The sequence below is a fragment of the Lemur catta genome, chromosome 19 (assembly GCF_020740605.2).
Source record: "Lemur catta isolate mLemCat1 chromosome 19, mLemCat1.pri, whole genome shotgun sequence".
NCBI lineage: Eukaryota > Metazoa > Chordata > Mammalia > Primates > Lemuridae > Lemur > Lemur catta.
The window spans coordinates 23528495-23543957 of record NC_059146.1 but is presented as its reverse complement, the minus strand read 5'-3'; the positions used below and the strand labels follow the sequence as shown (position 1 = coordinate 23543957).

Genomic DNA, 15463 nt, shown 5'->3' with positions numbered 1-15463 from the left:
TCTTTTTATTTTTTTTCCTCTTTTTTCTCTTTTTTAAAAATTATTTATTTATTTATAAAAAATATTTCTTTTGTCCTATTCATCTGTAATCACATGATTCGCCTCTTTCTTTAACCGTCCCGACAAAGAGAGAGAAAAATACATCTCCCATGAGGCTTTGGGGCTAGAGCAACTGGAGGTAGACGGCAGGACACCCCGACGCCTGCCGGGAGTTGTAGTTCTCCTCGGCCGCGTCACTCCGGCTTCGCCCCCGGGTCTTCCCGGGGCCCACCGCGCTTTCTCCTCTGTGGACGTGGCGAGTGGCGCCCGCTACCCTCCCGGCGCTTGTTGGCCCCGCCCCGTGGGCGCTCTCGCGCGCTCATTGGTCGGAGGGCGGGGCTATGCGCCGCCATAGGCGGGGCCTGACTGGAGAGCGGCCAAATTGGGCATATTTGGGAGAACGCAGAGTGGAGTGTGCAGAGGGAAGCCAAACTGGATAACGGGGTAAAGGGAGCGGGTAGGGGGCCCTGCCCAGGGAAGGCGGCTCGGGGCGGGTGGGATCGAGTGTCCCCAGGGCCTAGGCTGAGAACGACACCGGAGAGCCTGCCTGATTTCTTGCCGGCCACCAGCATGCCCCTCGCTTTGCATGGGACGTGCACCATGTCTCCCTGAAGTCCTCCCTTGCGGATCTGGGACCCTTCTGGGACTCCCTCACAGGATTCAGTCCCTACAGCTGGTTTTACCTCTGAGCACCCCGCCCATCTTTTTCCCATCGCTGGCCCTTCTTGAGCCCAAAAGTTTGCCAGCTTACATCTCTCTGTCCTGTCCCAGGTAATCCTCCTAGACATCGACCCCCTGTCTTGTTTCTGTCCCCATCCCTGTGACCTCTGAGCCCTGGCCTTGTCACTCCGCAGGAATCGATGATGTGGCGACCATCACTTCTGCTGTTTCTGTTGCTGCTGAGGCACGGGGCCCAGGGGAAGCCGTCCCCTGACTCTGGCCCTCATGGCCAGGGGAGGGTGCACCAGGCGGCGCCCCTGAGCGAGGCCCCTCATGATGACGCCCACGGAGACTTCCAGTACGACCATGAGGCTTTCCTGGGACGGGACGTGGCCAAGGAATTCGACCAGCTCAGCCCAGAGGAAAGCCAGGCCCGTCTGGGGTAGGAAGGAGATGGGGGTGGGGTAACTTTAGGGGTGGGGTAACTTTAGGGGTGAGGGTTGCAGGAGAGAGATGGGAGCATTGATGAGGGGACAGACAAGGGACTGGGATGGTGTGGACTGGACTTTGGTTCTTTGTGAGGATTCTGTCACGCAGTTCTACCTCTTCTCCTTAGGAAAAACACAAATTAAGTGAAAATTGAGGCCTCAAAATAGGACCTTTCCAGGCAGCAAACTCTGTTCAAATTCTGCTCCTAAGTCACTCTTTGTTCCTTTGTCCCAGACACCTCCCCTCCCCAAGCCTCTGTTCCCTGCCCTGGAACTGAGATTTGGCAGGTAAGGAGCCCAGCCAGGGCAGGAAAATGGCTGAGCCCCGAATTTGAGGGTGAGCTGGGCTGAACCGGGTCTTGCTATGATCTGGAAGGAGCGTATCCACCCTCTGTGCAGGGCAGGCAGGGCCAGAGTGGGTCTGAGGGCAGGGAGGCAATGGAAGCAGCCCCTCTGTGCATCCTACTGATGCTCATTCATCTTACAAATGTTCACTGAGCACCTACTATGTGCCAGGCACTGCTCTAGGTGTTAAAGTCACAGCAGTGAACAAACAAGACAAAAAACCCTGTCCTTGTGAAGCTTAAATTGTAGTGGCAGAAACAACAATAAATCCGTAAGTATAAAGTGCATCACATGGAGATAAATGTATCAGAGAAAAGGTGAGGGAGTGAGGAAATGTGGAGGGGAGAGGTTGATGTGTACGTGAGGGGTGTAATTTTAAACAGGGAAGTCTGAGGAGGCCTGGATGGAAGATGGTATTTGAGCCACCTGGGAATCTGAGGGAATAGCATTTCAGGCAGATGGAACAGTCAGTGCATAGGCCCTGAGGCAGGAGTGGACTTGGTGTGTTTGGAGAACAGTGAGGCCCCTGTGGCTGAAACCCTGTGAGGGAAGGAAAGAGACTGGGAGGTGGGAACAGAGAGGGAGCAAAGAGGTCAGATCGTGCAGGGTCTTTTGGGTCACAGTGAAGATTTAAGCTTTTCTCTGAGTGAGATGAAAGCCATGAGAGGGCATGAGGTGACTTGGGCTTTAACAGAATCCCTCCAGCTGTTGGGTGGGGAACAGACTCTAGGAGCAGTAAGCAGGGAGCCCAGAGAGAAGCAGCTGCAATAGTCCAGGGGGGACACCAGAGAAGGTGGCGGCTAGATCAGGGCCGAGACAGCAGCGGTGGTGGCTGGTCTGCTAGCTGGAAGATTGTGCATGGATGGGGTGGGTGAAGGAGGGATGGGGGAGGGAACAATAATAGGTTAGTACTTTTAGCTTAGTGCTAACTATGGTGCCAGGTGCTTGCTAAGTGCTTTACATGACTTAATTAATTACATGACGTGATTAAATGACAACTCATTTAATCCCCACAACCACCTGTTGGGGCAGGTACTGTTATTTATCTCCATTGCACAGAGGGGTAACTGAGGCACAGAGAGATTAAGTCACTTGCCCACAGCCAGCAAGAGGAGACAGCAGGGAGTGGATCTAGAATGTCTGGCTGTGGAGCCCAAGGTCTTAACCATAGTGGGAACCTCAGGGTAGGGTGTGAGTCTCAGGGACAAGAGTCCGCCCCTGACAGACCCGGGCACCTACAGCCTGGCGTGGGAGGGAGGCAGCGACACAGGCAGAGCTGAGGAGGGCTCTGCTGTCTCGGATTCAACCCTGGGGACTGGGCCACGGGGGCCAAGGGACGGTGACAGGGAGGAGGGCTCCATGTGGTCTCTATTAGCGGCTGGGCGAGGACCGGGACCCGTGGCAGGGCGTCACCAGGGGAGAGGAGAGGGGCTGGGGAGCTGACAGGCGCGGCGGGAGAGAAGGGGCGTGAGATGAGACCTAAGTGGCTTGACCTGCGACGGGGAGGTGCACAGAAGCCCAGCGGACAGAACTGAGGGGAAGACCGAGGGCCGAGCCCAGGGGCTGCGGGTGGCGGGTCTTGGGCAGTGCCTGGTCCGGCCGGGAGCAGGCCGGGAGAGCGGCGGGACGCAGCGCGGGGCGGGGCTGTGGAGAGAGGGGCCCAAAATAGACGCGCGGAGCCAGGGGAGGGGGCGGGGCAGGGGCGGGGCAGGGGCGGGTCCGGGGACAGAGACGGGGAGGGGGCGGGACCGAGACGGCTGGAGGTCCCGGCGTGGGTGGCCGTGGCGGTTTGGGTTCAGAGTCGGACTTGGGACGGGGGTTCCGCAGCCAGGGGTGCGATGCGACGACCCTCTTCCTCACCTCACCCCACCCCATCTCAGTCCAGCGAGAGGTGGAGCACGTGCAGGGTCGAGGGGCGGGGCCGGAGTGGAGGGTGTGGCCCTGGATTGTCTTGAGGTCCCTCCCGCCACCCCAGTGGCTCGAGAACCTCAGCGCCCCGCGTAGCCGGCTGGGTCTCGGGAAGGGCATGAATCACCTCTGGAGGGGTCCCTGGGCGGGGGAGGGGCGTCCTGCGGCCGGCTCGGTTCCGAAATTGACGCGCACCCCTCCCCGGTTCGCCCGCGGCGGGACGGTGGACCGCATGTTCAGCAGATGTGGGGGGCGTGGCTCTCCGCGAGGGGCGGAGCCTTGCTGGGAGGAGACCCCCGGAGTGGGCGGGTCCCGACAGTGACATGTGCCCCGCCCCGGCTCGCAGGCGGATCGTGGATCGCATGGACCGCGCCGGGGACGGCGACGGCTGGGTGTCGCTGGCCGAGCTTCGCGCGTGGATCGCGCACACGCAGCAGCGGCACATACGGGACTCGGTGAGCGCAGCCTGGGACACGTACGACCAGGACCGCGATGGGCGTGTGAGTTGGGAGGAGCTGCGCAACGCCACCTATGGCTACTACGCGCCCGGTATGCGGCGAGACCCCAAGCCCTGCTCCCCGCACACAGCGTGACCCGTCCTTTCTGACCGCCTCATCCTGAGTGCCCTTAACCCATCTACCCAGAATCCCTGACCCTTGAGCAAGGTCTGCCCACTTCTTGGTCCCCATCACTCTGAGACCCCCAATCCTTGACCTCTCTCTGGCTTTTCCTTCTGGGGTCCATGGCCTCTATGACCCCATGACTAAGAAACTTCAGATCCTTGACCAGGGATACCTACCTTCCATGCCCTGTCGTCCTGGCCCCCGACCTCTGTGGCCTCCCATCCTGAGAACCCCAAAGCCATTTACCCTGTCCCAACTCTCTCAGTTTCCTCTTCTCGGTCCCGGGCCCCAGCCCCAGGCCCCCAGCAGCTCTTGTTCTCCTCTTTCTCTCCTCTCCCTCCTTCCCCCAGCCTCCCCCTCCAGCCTTCCCCTCTCCTGGCTCCAGAGGGGTCTTTCTGCACCCAGAGCTGACCCTGTCCCTCCCCTGCTCAGGGCTCCCCTGGGCCCTCAGGAGACAGTCCCAGCTCCTCAGCTTTGTTTCTCTACATTTTCTGCCCCAAATGGATCTGTGGTTTCTCTGAACTCACCACCCTCCTCAAACCTCTATCTACACTCTGCACGTGCGGTTCCCACCAAGGAAAATGCCCTTTCCCTCCTCTCTGTCAAGCATCCGAATCACCCAAATGGGCCACTGTCAACTCAAAGTCCACCCTTCCTGGCTGCATGGCCTTGGGCAAGTTACCTCCTCTCTCTGGGAATTAGTTTTCTCATTCAGAAAGTAGAATCAATGGAAGAACCCACTTTACTTTTTGTGACGATTAAATGCAATATTGTAGTTAAAGAGCTTAGCATATAATAACCTCTTACAACAAATTAGCTAATATAAGCCCGGCATGGTGGTGTGCCTGTAGTCCCAGCTACTTGGGAGACCGAGACAGGAGGATCGCTTGAGCTCAGGAGTTCAAGACCATCCTGGGAACCCCAGGAGACCCAGGCTCAAAAAATAAATGAATACAGCAAATAAACAAAAATACAAGTTAGCTAATATATATATATGGCATATATTATAAACCTATACAATAAATTATATATACAAGTTATGTTGTATATATAATTATGTAAGTTATTGATATATTAATTATTATTAACTCTGGGGCTGTCTTCTCTTCCTGCTCCCGAGTTAGGGTTCCTCTGTCTTTTTTCTCAGCCTGCCGGTGCTCCGTCCATGAAAGCACGTCTCACTAAGATCTTCCCTTTCCCAGGTGAAGAGTTTCACGACGTGGAGGATGCAGAGACCTACAAGAAGATGCTGGCTCGGGATGAGCGGCGTTTCCGGGTGGCCGACCAGGACGGGGACTCGATGGCCACCCGGGAGGAGCTGACGGCCTTCCTGCACCCTGAGGAGTTCCCCCACATGCGGGACATTGTGATCGCCGTGAGTGCGGGCTGGGGGAACCGGCCTCCCACACCCGTCCTGGGACCAGGCTTCTCATCCTGGGTCCAGTCTCCGGCACTTGCCAGGGGCAGGTGGCTGCCTGGTCCTCCAGCACCTTCCCTAGGGAACCCAGGCCACAAATGCCGATCAGTGGAGGGTGCCGTTTCCCATGCCCACTTCCTGACCCCCAGTGTCTAATCTCTCCTCCTCAGGCCTTCCCCTCCCTGTGCTCACATTTCGGGTCCAGGCCCCCCACCTGCCCTCAGATGACCATATCTCCAGAAGTGCCTCTGGGAACCCCAATCCTGGCTAAACCCCAGGAACAGCCCAGGCCCACACATGGAGTGTTCACTCTGAGACCTCTTCTGCTGGCCTCTCATCTTTTTTTTTGAGACAAAGTCTCACTCTTGTCACCCAGGCTAGAGTGCAGTCATCACAGCGCACTGCAGCCTCCAACTCCTGGGCTCAAGCGATCCTCCTGCCTCAGCCTCCCAAGTAGCTGGGACTACAGGTGCAATCCACCATGCCTGGCTGATTTTTTCATTTTTTTGTAAAGACAGGTTCACCCTATGTTGCCCAGCCTGGTCTCGAACTCCTGGCCTCAAGTGAACCCCTGCCTTGGCCTCCCAAAGTGCTGGGATTACAGGTGTACCACCATGCCCAGCTTATATTAGCTGATTTGTTATAAGAGCATATTATATGCTAAGCTTTTTAACTAAAATATTGCATTCTGGTCTAGCCCCTCATCTAACTGTTATTCCTTTATAATTTTTTGCCAAAACCTGCTGTATTCTATAGGAGAAGCATTCTTGCCTTCCTGCCTTCCTTCCTGCCTTCCTTCCTTCCTTCCTTCCTTCCTTTCTCTCTCTCTCTCTCTTTCTTTCAACTTTGTTTTTAGAGCAGTTTTAAGTTCACAGCAAGACTGAGCAGAAGGTAGAGATCTCCCACATGCCCCCAGGCCACCTCACATGTGCAGCCTCCTAGAGGGGACATTTGTTACTACCGGGGAACCTACACTGACACATCATCATCATAGTTTATATTAGGGTTCATAGTTTATATTAGGGTTCACTGTTAGGGGAAGAATTTTCTACTTCTGCCATGCTTAAGTTTTCACAAATTATTTAAAAAATCTAATTAGATGTATTTCACAAATAGCTAACATTGGTGGTAAATGCCCAAAAGGTATATTTAAAAAAAAAAAAAGGAAAAGATCTATGAGAGGGTTCCCTATGAGCCATGAGCAACTTCCTCATCTTTTCATACAGCTGCTCAGTATCAACTAGTTCTGTTGCTGCCAGTGGGGCTGGTTCCTGCCTGCTGCCATTACAAGCACGCAAGACAACCTGGAACGTACATCACGTCACTTTACACTCACATGTGCATGTGGCTCCAGGACAAAACTTGTGGAGTGGAATTGTTGGGTTAACGGAGATGTGCGCTTGCAGTCCTGTTGGATGTTTCTGGGTATTTTATGTACTCAATTCGTTCAGCTTCGAAACAGGCCTTTGAGGTGGGGCTTTTGGCCTGGTTCAGAGATGGACACTAAGATCCAGAGAAGAGAGGTGTCATCTTGTTGCCCAGGGACAGTGTGACCTGAGCCTTCCGAATGCCATGGACTCCCCACCCTACAAGGCCCTAAATCCCTTGTTTATAGCAAACAATGTTGTAATGACACTTTTCTCTCCTGAGTTGACATTATTTAACAAACCCTGTTGAGCATGTACTGTGTGCTGGGCACACTTCTAACTCCTTTACGTCTGTTACTTCCATTTAATTGTCATGGCAACCATAAGGCAGTGGGCTGCCATCTTCCTTTTATAGACAAGGATGGCTGGGCTCAGTGACTCATCCTGTAATCGTAGCACTCTGGGAGGCTGAGGCGGGAGGATCGCTTGAGCTCAGGAGTTTGAGACTAGCCTGAGCAAGAGCGAGATCCCGTCTCTATAAAAAATAAAAAAATAAATTAAAAAAAAAGGATAAATTAAAGGAAAGTCACTTAAAATAAATAACAAGAATTTCCATATGTAAGTGTTGTAGTTATCAAACAACACAGGACAGTCAATTACACTTGAACGTATAACAACATATAACATAAACAACAAATCATTCTTTAGTGTAAGTGTATTCCACACAATATTTAGGATGTACTTATCCTAAAAACCAATTTGTTTATTTGAAATTCCAATGTAACTCATCCTGTAGTATAAGTATTTCCCAAATATTATATGGAACTAATTATACTAAAGAATTATTTGTTATTTATCTGTAATTCACCTGGAATTGGGTATACTATATTTTATCCATCAACTCTAAAATATGGTACCTTGACTTTGCTAGAAGGTACAGTGTCAGCTGCCTTCACCATGTTATGTTGAATGAGTCTGGATGTAAAAGTGGGGAACAGAAGCTGTTGTGCTCAAGAAGTGTGCAAAAAACAGAGGGCCATGTGGAGTGCGTGTCAAAATGGTCCACAAAGTGCACCGTGTGTGTTCATAAAGCAGGGTTAGGGCCCAGTCGCTGCTAAATGTAAGAGGTTTCACCCCTTTGAGCATGTTTGCCAGGACATGAGAATGTTGTTAGGGACACAGGATAGCTCTCCTTGCATGTAAGGAGCCTGTGCTTTGCTGGACACTGGAGCTCCCTGGCTTGTGCCCACTAAATGCCCGCATCATGCTGCCCCAGGAAGCCATCAGATTTCCCACACACCACCCGTTGAGATGGCTCCAATGCCTGCCCTAGGGCTAAGTTCCCCAGAGAACCTCATGTCCTTACCCCAGGGGTCCAGCCTCCCTCGGGAGCCAGCTGCATCCATCCCCAGTCTCAATGCCTCTTTCTCCCCAGGAAACCCTGGAGGACTTAGACAAGAACAGAGATGGCTACGTCCAAGTGGAGGAGTACATCGGTGAGTGGGCCCCCTTCCTGTCCTGGGTGTGGGTGGCAGTGGATTTGTGTCACCTAGAAGAGAGCAGTGACCCTCAGAGGTGGGGCAGAGGCACTGCTTGAGTTCATGCATGCACCAAACATTTATTGAGTAGCTACTGTATGCCAGGCACAAAAGCATTTATTAAGCACCTACTGTGTGCCAGGCCCAGGAAACACTTATTGAGCACCTACTGCATACAAGTGGTTGAGGATACAGCAGAGAATAACATAGATAAGGTCCCTCCTTAGGAGTCTGGAGTTTCTACAAAAATCAAAACTTGGGGGTAGTGTTTGGTTGGGACGGGCATCAGGAGGCTTGTCTTGAACCTGCACCTGCATAGCTAACACTGTGTCTCCTGTTACATGGGGTGCAGGGGGACCCTCACAATGTTCCCAAATCTCCCCTTGGCCCTGCCACTGTCCCTGTCCCTTGGGAGCAAAGAACTTAGTCCAGGGGAAAGTTATTAAGTATAGAATATTTCTGAAGTTTGAAAGCGTTTTCCTATAGAATATTTTTATGGAACAAACCTGTAGGCAAGACATTTTCTTTAAGTGTCATTTGTTTTCTAACATCTGTGAGGAAGATAGAAGTCTCTTTTTTTATGAGAAAACTTAAACATCATAGCAGGACAGCTGACACATGGTCACTTGCCATGTGCTAGAGACCTTGTTCTAAGTGGTTAACATCTGGTCATTTTATTTATTTATTTCTATGTATTGATGTTTTTAGAGAGAGGGTCTTGCTCTGTCACTCAGGCTGGAGTGCAGTGGCATGATCTTAGCTCACTGCAGCCTGTAACTCCTGAGCTCAAGCGATCCTCCCGGCTCAGCCTCCGAAAGTGCTAGGATTATAGGCGTGAGCCGCAGCACCCTTTGATTTTTTAGAGACAGGGTCTCATTTCGTCACCCAGGCCAGGAAGTGTCAGAGCCGGGATTGGACGCTGGCCCTAGCTAGGCCCCCTGAGCTGCCCCTGACTTTGTCCCCTCTGTCCCATCCCCAGCGGATCTGTACTCTGCGGAGCCTGGTGGGGAGGAGCCGGCCTGGGTGCAGACTGAGCGGCAGCAGTTCCGGGACTTCCGGGATCTGAACAAGGACGGGAGGCTGGACGGGAAAGAGGTTGGCCACTGGGTGCTGCCCCCCTCCCAGGACCAGCCCCTGGTGGAGGCCAACCACCTGCTACAGGAGAGCGACACGGACAAGGTGCCGTGATGGCCCACACAGGCAGGCGCTGGGCAGGGGATGCTGGGTGGGTGTGCAGACATGAGCAAGACTGGACCTGGGGCTGGGGTGGCCCCCGTTTGGTGGGATAAAGAAAGAGGGACAGAGAGAGGGAAAGAGACTGAAGAACACAGAGACCCAGAGAGGGACAGAGACCTCGGGGACATACTTAGATGTAGGGAGGGGTCTCACAAGTAGGGCCAGTGCTGTCCCCTCTGATCCCTGACCCTCCCTCCAGGATGGGCGTCTGAGCAAAGCTGAGATCTTGGGCAACTGGAACATGTTCGTGGGCAGCCAGGCCACCAACTACGGCGAGGACCTGACACGACACCACGATGAGCTCTGAGCCCCAGTGTGCCAGTTACAGCCTTGTAACCCACAGGATAACCCAAGGAGGGGCCACAGTAGCCAGGCCCCTCCCTGTCCCAGCCCTGTAGGATGGGGACGCAGCCCCAGACGTTTCCCTGCCCCTGGGCTCTCAGGGACCACCTGGGGCAGCTTCTCTCCCTGAGACACTCCAGCCCCCCCCACCCTGCCCCGGGGGCTCTCACAGCCCGGGGAGGGTGACACCCATTTCTCACTGGCAGAAGAATCTCCCAGCCCAGACCCAGGGACCTTTGCCCCGTGCTCAGCCCCTAGGAGCCTCCACTAATGCCCCAGCTCCAGATCTGAGCCCAAGCCACACACTGAGAAAGTCCCAGCCCGGCCACCGGCCCGCCCGAGCCCGCCTCCCCTCTGCCAGGGAGGCAATAAACCCAGCACTGGGCCTCTCTGTGGGTCTGTCTCTCTTGTCCGGGGCCCTGGGGAGGGACTGGCAGCTGTGACAGTGAGGGGATGAGGGAACCATGCTGAGGGTTGGGGCTGAGGCAGGAAGGAGGAGACCAGGCATTGCAAGGCGGTGCTGGGTGTCAGCAGGGGTGGAAAGTGCTCCTGGGGGTGAGAAATAAAACTCTGAAGCCTGGACCCTGCAGTGCACAAACCAGACAGGAAGCTCTCAGAGCTCTCAGAGCTCCAGTGGGGAGGCAGAGACAGGTCACCGTAAAACATGTCACAGAGTGGCAGACGCTATGAAGCAGGGCAAGGGGGTAGCAGTGTGGCAACATGCTGACAGAGTGGCCAGGAAGGACCTCAGTGGTGAGTGGAGTGAGGGAGGGAGTCATAGGGGGATTAGGAGGGATAGCATTCCAGGGTGGCAGAGTGGCAGGTGTAAAGGCCCTGAGGCAGGAGTGGGCCTGGTGTGTCTGAGCAGCTGAGAGGAGGCCAGTGTGGAGTGAGCAGAGGGGAGGGTGGGGAGAGGGCGGAGGGGAGAGCAGAGGGGAAATGGGGCCAGACTGTGCAGGGCCTTGCGGGCAGGTCATGGTGGCCCTTGTTTGGTGGGACAAGACAGATGGACAGAGATCCAGAAAGAGGGAGACAGAGACCAAGAGACAGAGGGGGGGACAGTTTATTCTGAGTGACACGGGAGCCACTGGAGGGTCCTGAGCAGAGCAGGGATTAAAACTGATTTGGGTTATTAGAGAGTCTCTTTGCTGCCGAGTCAGGGCAGGGGCCGAGGACAGAAGGGCATTCCCGGCATTTGGGAAAGAGAACATGACGTCACTTATTCCTTCAGCAGCCTTGTGACTGGTTCAATTCACCTTTGGAGCTGAACATGCCTTAGTCCTGCCCCAGCAACTCCTGGTAGGTCAGACAGAAATATCAGAAGAAGGTCACCAAAAGAAGGTTCATAGCAAAGAAGGTTCATAATATCCCCAAACTGGAGATAGCCCACTTGCTCATCAACAGGAGAAGGGACAAGTGCACTGTGGAGATTTTGCCCAGGGGAAGCCACACGGCCATGAGCAAGAATGATCTCAGCGTCCCCGAGTGCCTGGAGGGATCTCACCAATGTGAGATCTCATCGAAAGAAATCGATGCAGAGGAACATACATTGCTTGATTCCATTGATACAAAATTCGAGAATAGGCAAAACTAACTTGGGGATTAGAGGTTGATGGTGCTGCCACTGGGTGGGGAGGAACCAGAGCGGGCCTGAAAGGGGCTCATGGGGCAGGGGCTGGGAAATAGCTTGTTCTTGCTGTGGGCGCTGCTTCCCAGAGGTGTTCAGCTAATGAGAACGCATCCAGCCGTCCACATAGGACGTGTGCCCTGTTATGCAAGCTAGAGTTCAAGTCAAAGTTTACTTTTTAAAAATCCCCCTGATTTTTAAGGCAGTGAAATCATTCTATATGATAATGTCATTATATGTTACAGAAAAATCATAGAATGTGCAACACAAATAAACTCAAATATAAAATATGGATTTGAGTTAATAATACTGTATCAATACTGGCTTATCAATTCTAACAAATGTACCATACTAATGCTTTTTTTTTTTGAGACAGAGTCTCGCTCTTTTGCCGGGGCTAGAGTGCCGTGGCGTCCCCCTAGCTCACAGCAACCTCAAACTCTGGGGCTTAAGCAATCCTCCAGGGACTACAGGCATGCGCCACCATGGCCAGCTAATTTTTTCTATTTTATTTTTTTGAGACAGAGTCTCACTTTGTTGCCCGGGCTAGAGTGAGTGCCGTGGCATCAGCCTAGCTCACAGCAACCTCAAACTCCTGGGCTTAAGCGATCCTACTGCCTCAGCCTCCCGAGTAGCTGGGACTACAGGCATGTGCCACCATGCCCGGCTAATTTTTTCTATATATATTTTTAGTTGTCCAGATAATTTATTTCTATTTTTTTTTAGTAGAGATGGGGTCTCGCTCAGGCTGGTCTTGAACTCCTGACCTCGAGCGATCCACCTGCCTTGGCCTCCCACAGGGCTAGAATTACAGGCGTGAGCCACCGCGCCCAGCCTAATTTTTTCTATTTTTAGTAGAGATGGAGTCTTGCTCTTGCTCAGGCTGGTCTTGAACTCCTGAGCTCAAGCAATCCTTCCACCTTGGCCTCCCGAAGTGCTAGGATTACAGACATGAACCACTACACCGGCCTTCAAGGTGTTAATAATAAGGGAAACTGAAGGTGGGGTGAAGGGGTATGTGGGAACTCTTGTACTTTCCACTCATTATTTCTTTAACCTAAAACTGCTCTAAAAAAGAAGGCCCTTTAACTTAAAAAATTCCCTCTATGAGACTCAAGTCCCAAAGATCCACTTCCCCCATATTTAATGAATTTTTTTCTCTCTTGGGGAAAGAAATGGAAATAACCCAGTGTTAGACTGTAAACCTATGGACCAGTTTGGAGAGAAGTGACATCTTAATAATATTAAGCTTTCCAATTCATGAATATGGCATATCTCCTTATTGCTTTAGGTCTTTAAATTATCTCAGCAATGTTTTTAGTTTTGGTTTTTTTGAAGGGGGGTAATGAGGAGGGGGTTCAATTCCCTTTTTATTTATTTATTTATTTTTGATCCCCCCCCCCCTTTTTTTGAGACAGAGTCTCACTCTGTTGCCCTGGGTAGAATGCAGTGGTGTCATCGTAGCTCACTGCAATCCCAAACTAAACTACTGGGCTCAAATGGTCCTCCTGCCTCAGCCTCCTGAGTAGCTGGGACTATAGGTATGCACCATGATGCCTGGCTAAGTTTTCTATTTTTTAGTAGAAATGGGGTCTGGCTGTTTCTCAGGCTGGTCTCAAACTCCTGACCTAACGCGATCCAACTGCCTTGGCCTCCCAGAGTGCTAGGATTACAGGTGTGAGCCACCTGGCCTGGTCTGTTTTGTAGTTTTTAGTGTAAAAGTCTTATGTCTTTTGTTAAATTTATCTGCAAGTATTAATATTTTGGTTTTTCTGCTATTGTAAATGAAAATGCTTTTCAATTTCACTTTTCAATTTTTCACTTCTAGCATATAAAATAGGAATATTCTTACATTAACTTCATATCCTGTGAACTTGCTAAATTTACTTATTAGTCCTAGAATTTCAATTTCATTCCTTTTTATTATTTCTGTGCTAACATTTCCTGACTTTTTATTAATTATAGGTGTGTTTCCCTTTAGGTTCTTGAACATAGTTATGATAGCTATTTTTAAAACCTTTTTTTATTCCAACATGGGTCATTTAAGGTCTCAGTTAACTGTTTTCTCTTGAGAATGGGTTATATTTTCCTCTTTTTTTCTATATTGAGTAATTTTAGATTGTATATTGGATACACTGTAGAAACTTTGGAGTCTGTTATGTTCCTCTGAAGAGTATTGCTTTTTTTTTTCTACGCAACCCATTAACTTAGTTGAACTCAAACTGTAACCTCTATAAACTCTGTCTCTCCTGTGAAATTTGTAGCACAAATTTCAGTTCATATTATTAGGTTTAGCTGGTCTTTTTGGAGCGTATCACACACAGGTGTGATTTAGGGTCAGCTAGATATTTGAGTAGAGTTCATGTAAAATATTTCGGTACCATCTCTAGTTTTTTCCCCCAGGATTTATCTCCTCACTTTTCTGTTGCTGTAGTTATTGAAGCTGGGAAGACCAGATTTTCCCTGGTGTTTTAGCTGCCTCTCATGGCATGGATTAGAACTCATCCCCAATCTAAAAGCTGTGCAAATGGGAAACTCACCTAGTGCCTTTCCTTTTTCTGAGTTTCAAGTCCCTTCCAGCTTCCAGGCTGTTTTTGTTCACTTTCCAGTACCTTTAGGTAAATGTTTTCTATTTTTTCCAGAGTTTATAACTGTTATCTGTGGGAGGGCTGGAATTTGAATCCAAGTGAGGTTGATTCCAAGCTATTATAACCTACTGCCACCTAGTGGCTTGAGGTGGAGAACTGGTTTATGGGGGAGTAAGGACAAATTCGTAAATCTCTGGGGGGGCTGCATGTTTGAAAACATTTTTTACCAAAATAATACACATAGCAACAAATTACTTGTACAGAACAGTTTATGGCCATACATGGTGGCTCACGCCTGTAATCCCAAAAGTTTGGGAGGCCGAGGTAAGAGGATTGCTTTAGCCCAGGAGTTTGATAGGAGCCTGGGCAAAACGTTGTGAGACGCTGTCTCTACAAAAATTAAGAAAAATTTGCCCAGCACAGTGGTGCACACCTGTAGTCCCAGCTACTCAGAAGCTGAGGAAGGAGGATCGCTTGAGTCTAGGAGTTCAAGGCTGCAGTGAAGTATGATCACGCCACACTGCACTCTTCCCTAAAAAAGATAGTTTATGATGGAAAACTGCCCAGCACCTTGTAACCTTTAGTGCCTCCCTCTAGAAGTTTTTTGCTTTCAAAAATATTTTGCATATTTTATTTTTAAATATTGGCAACACACAGGATAAAAATTTCTAAATATACAAGATACTAAAAACAACATCTTCTTTCCACCAAGTTCACCTCCTCACAGGCAACTAATATTTCTTTCCAGGGAGAACTTACACAGGTTTAAGTAAATTATATACAAATTGTTTTTCTTCTTTTTAATGTTCTGTCACCTGGGCTAGAGTGCTGTGCCATCAGCTTAGCTCACAGCAACCTCAAACTCCTGGGCTCAAGCAATCCTCTGCCTCAGCCTCCCAAGTAGCTGGAACTACAGGCACATACCACCACGCCCAGCTAATTTTTTCTGTTTTTAGTTGTCCAGCTAATTTTTTCTATTTTTTAGTAGAGATGGGGGTCTCACTCTTGCTCAGGCTGGTCTCGAACTCCTGATCTCAAGCAATCCTCCCATCTCGGCCTCCCAAAGCGCTAAGACTATACGCACGAGCCACCTTGCCCAGCCACAATCTACTTGTTCACATGACATCCCCTCCCACCCATACTGCATTTTAGAATTTTAATTCACATACAGTAAAACCCACTCCTTTTGAATACTTCTGTGAACTTTGACAAACCAGAGCTAATGTAACCACCACCACAGTCAAGATCCGGAACTGCTCCTTCACCCTCCCCCACTCGGAGTCTC

At 50.9% G+C, this 15463-nt stretch overlaps 1 protein-coding gene across 3 annotated transcripts; it reads left to right on the top strand.

Annotated features, from left to right (window-relative positions):
- The first annotated feature begins 99 nt into the window (after positions 1 to 99).
- Positions 100 to 10354, top strand: RCN3 (reticulocalbin 3). Of its 3 annotated transcripts, none has more exons than XM_045531156.1 (7): positions 100 to 483; positions 894 to 1141; positions 3787 to 3989; positions 5266 to 5438; positions 8283 to 8343; positions 9365 to 9564; positions 9821 to 10354. In XM_045531156.1, the coding sequence occupies exons 2-7, from the start codon at positions 900 to 902 to the stop codon at positions 9926 to 9928; spliced, it is 987 nt and encodes a 328-aa protein (XP_045387112.1). In that variant the 5' UTR covers positions 100 to 483; positions 894 to 899; the 3' UTR covers positions 9929 to 10354. The 3 variants fall into 3 exon arrangements, with proteins under 3 accessions (XP_045387112.1, XP_045387113.1, XP_045387111.1); XM_045531157.1 differs by having other exon boundaries at positions 473 to 496; XM_045531155.1 differs by lacking the exon at positions 100 to 483 and adding an exon at positions 530 to 810.
- The last annotated feature ends 5109 nt before the right edge of the window (positions 10355 to 15463 follow it).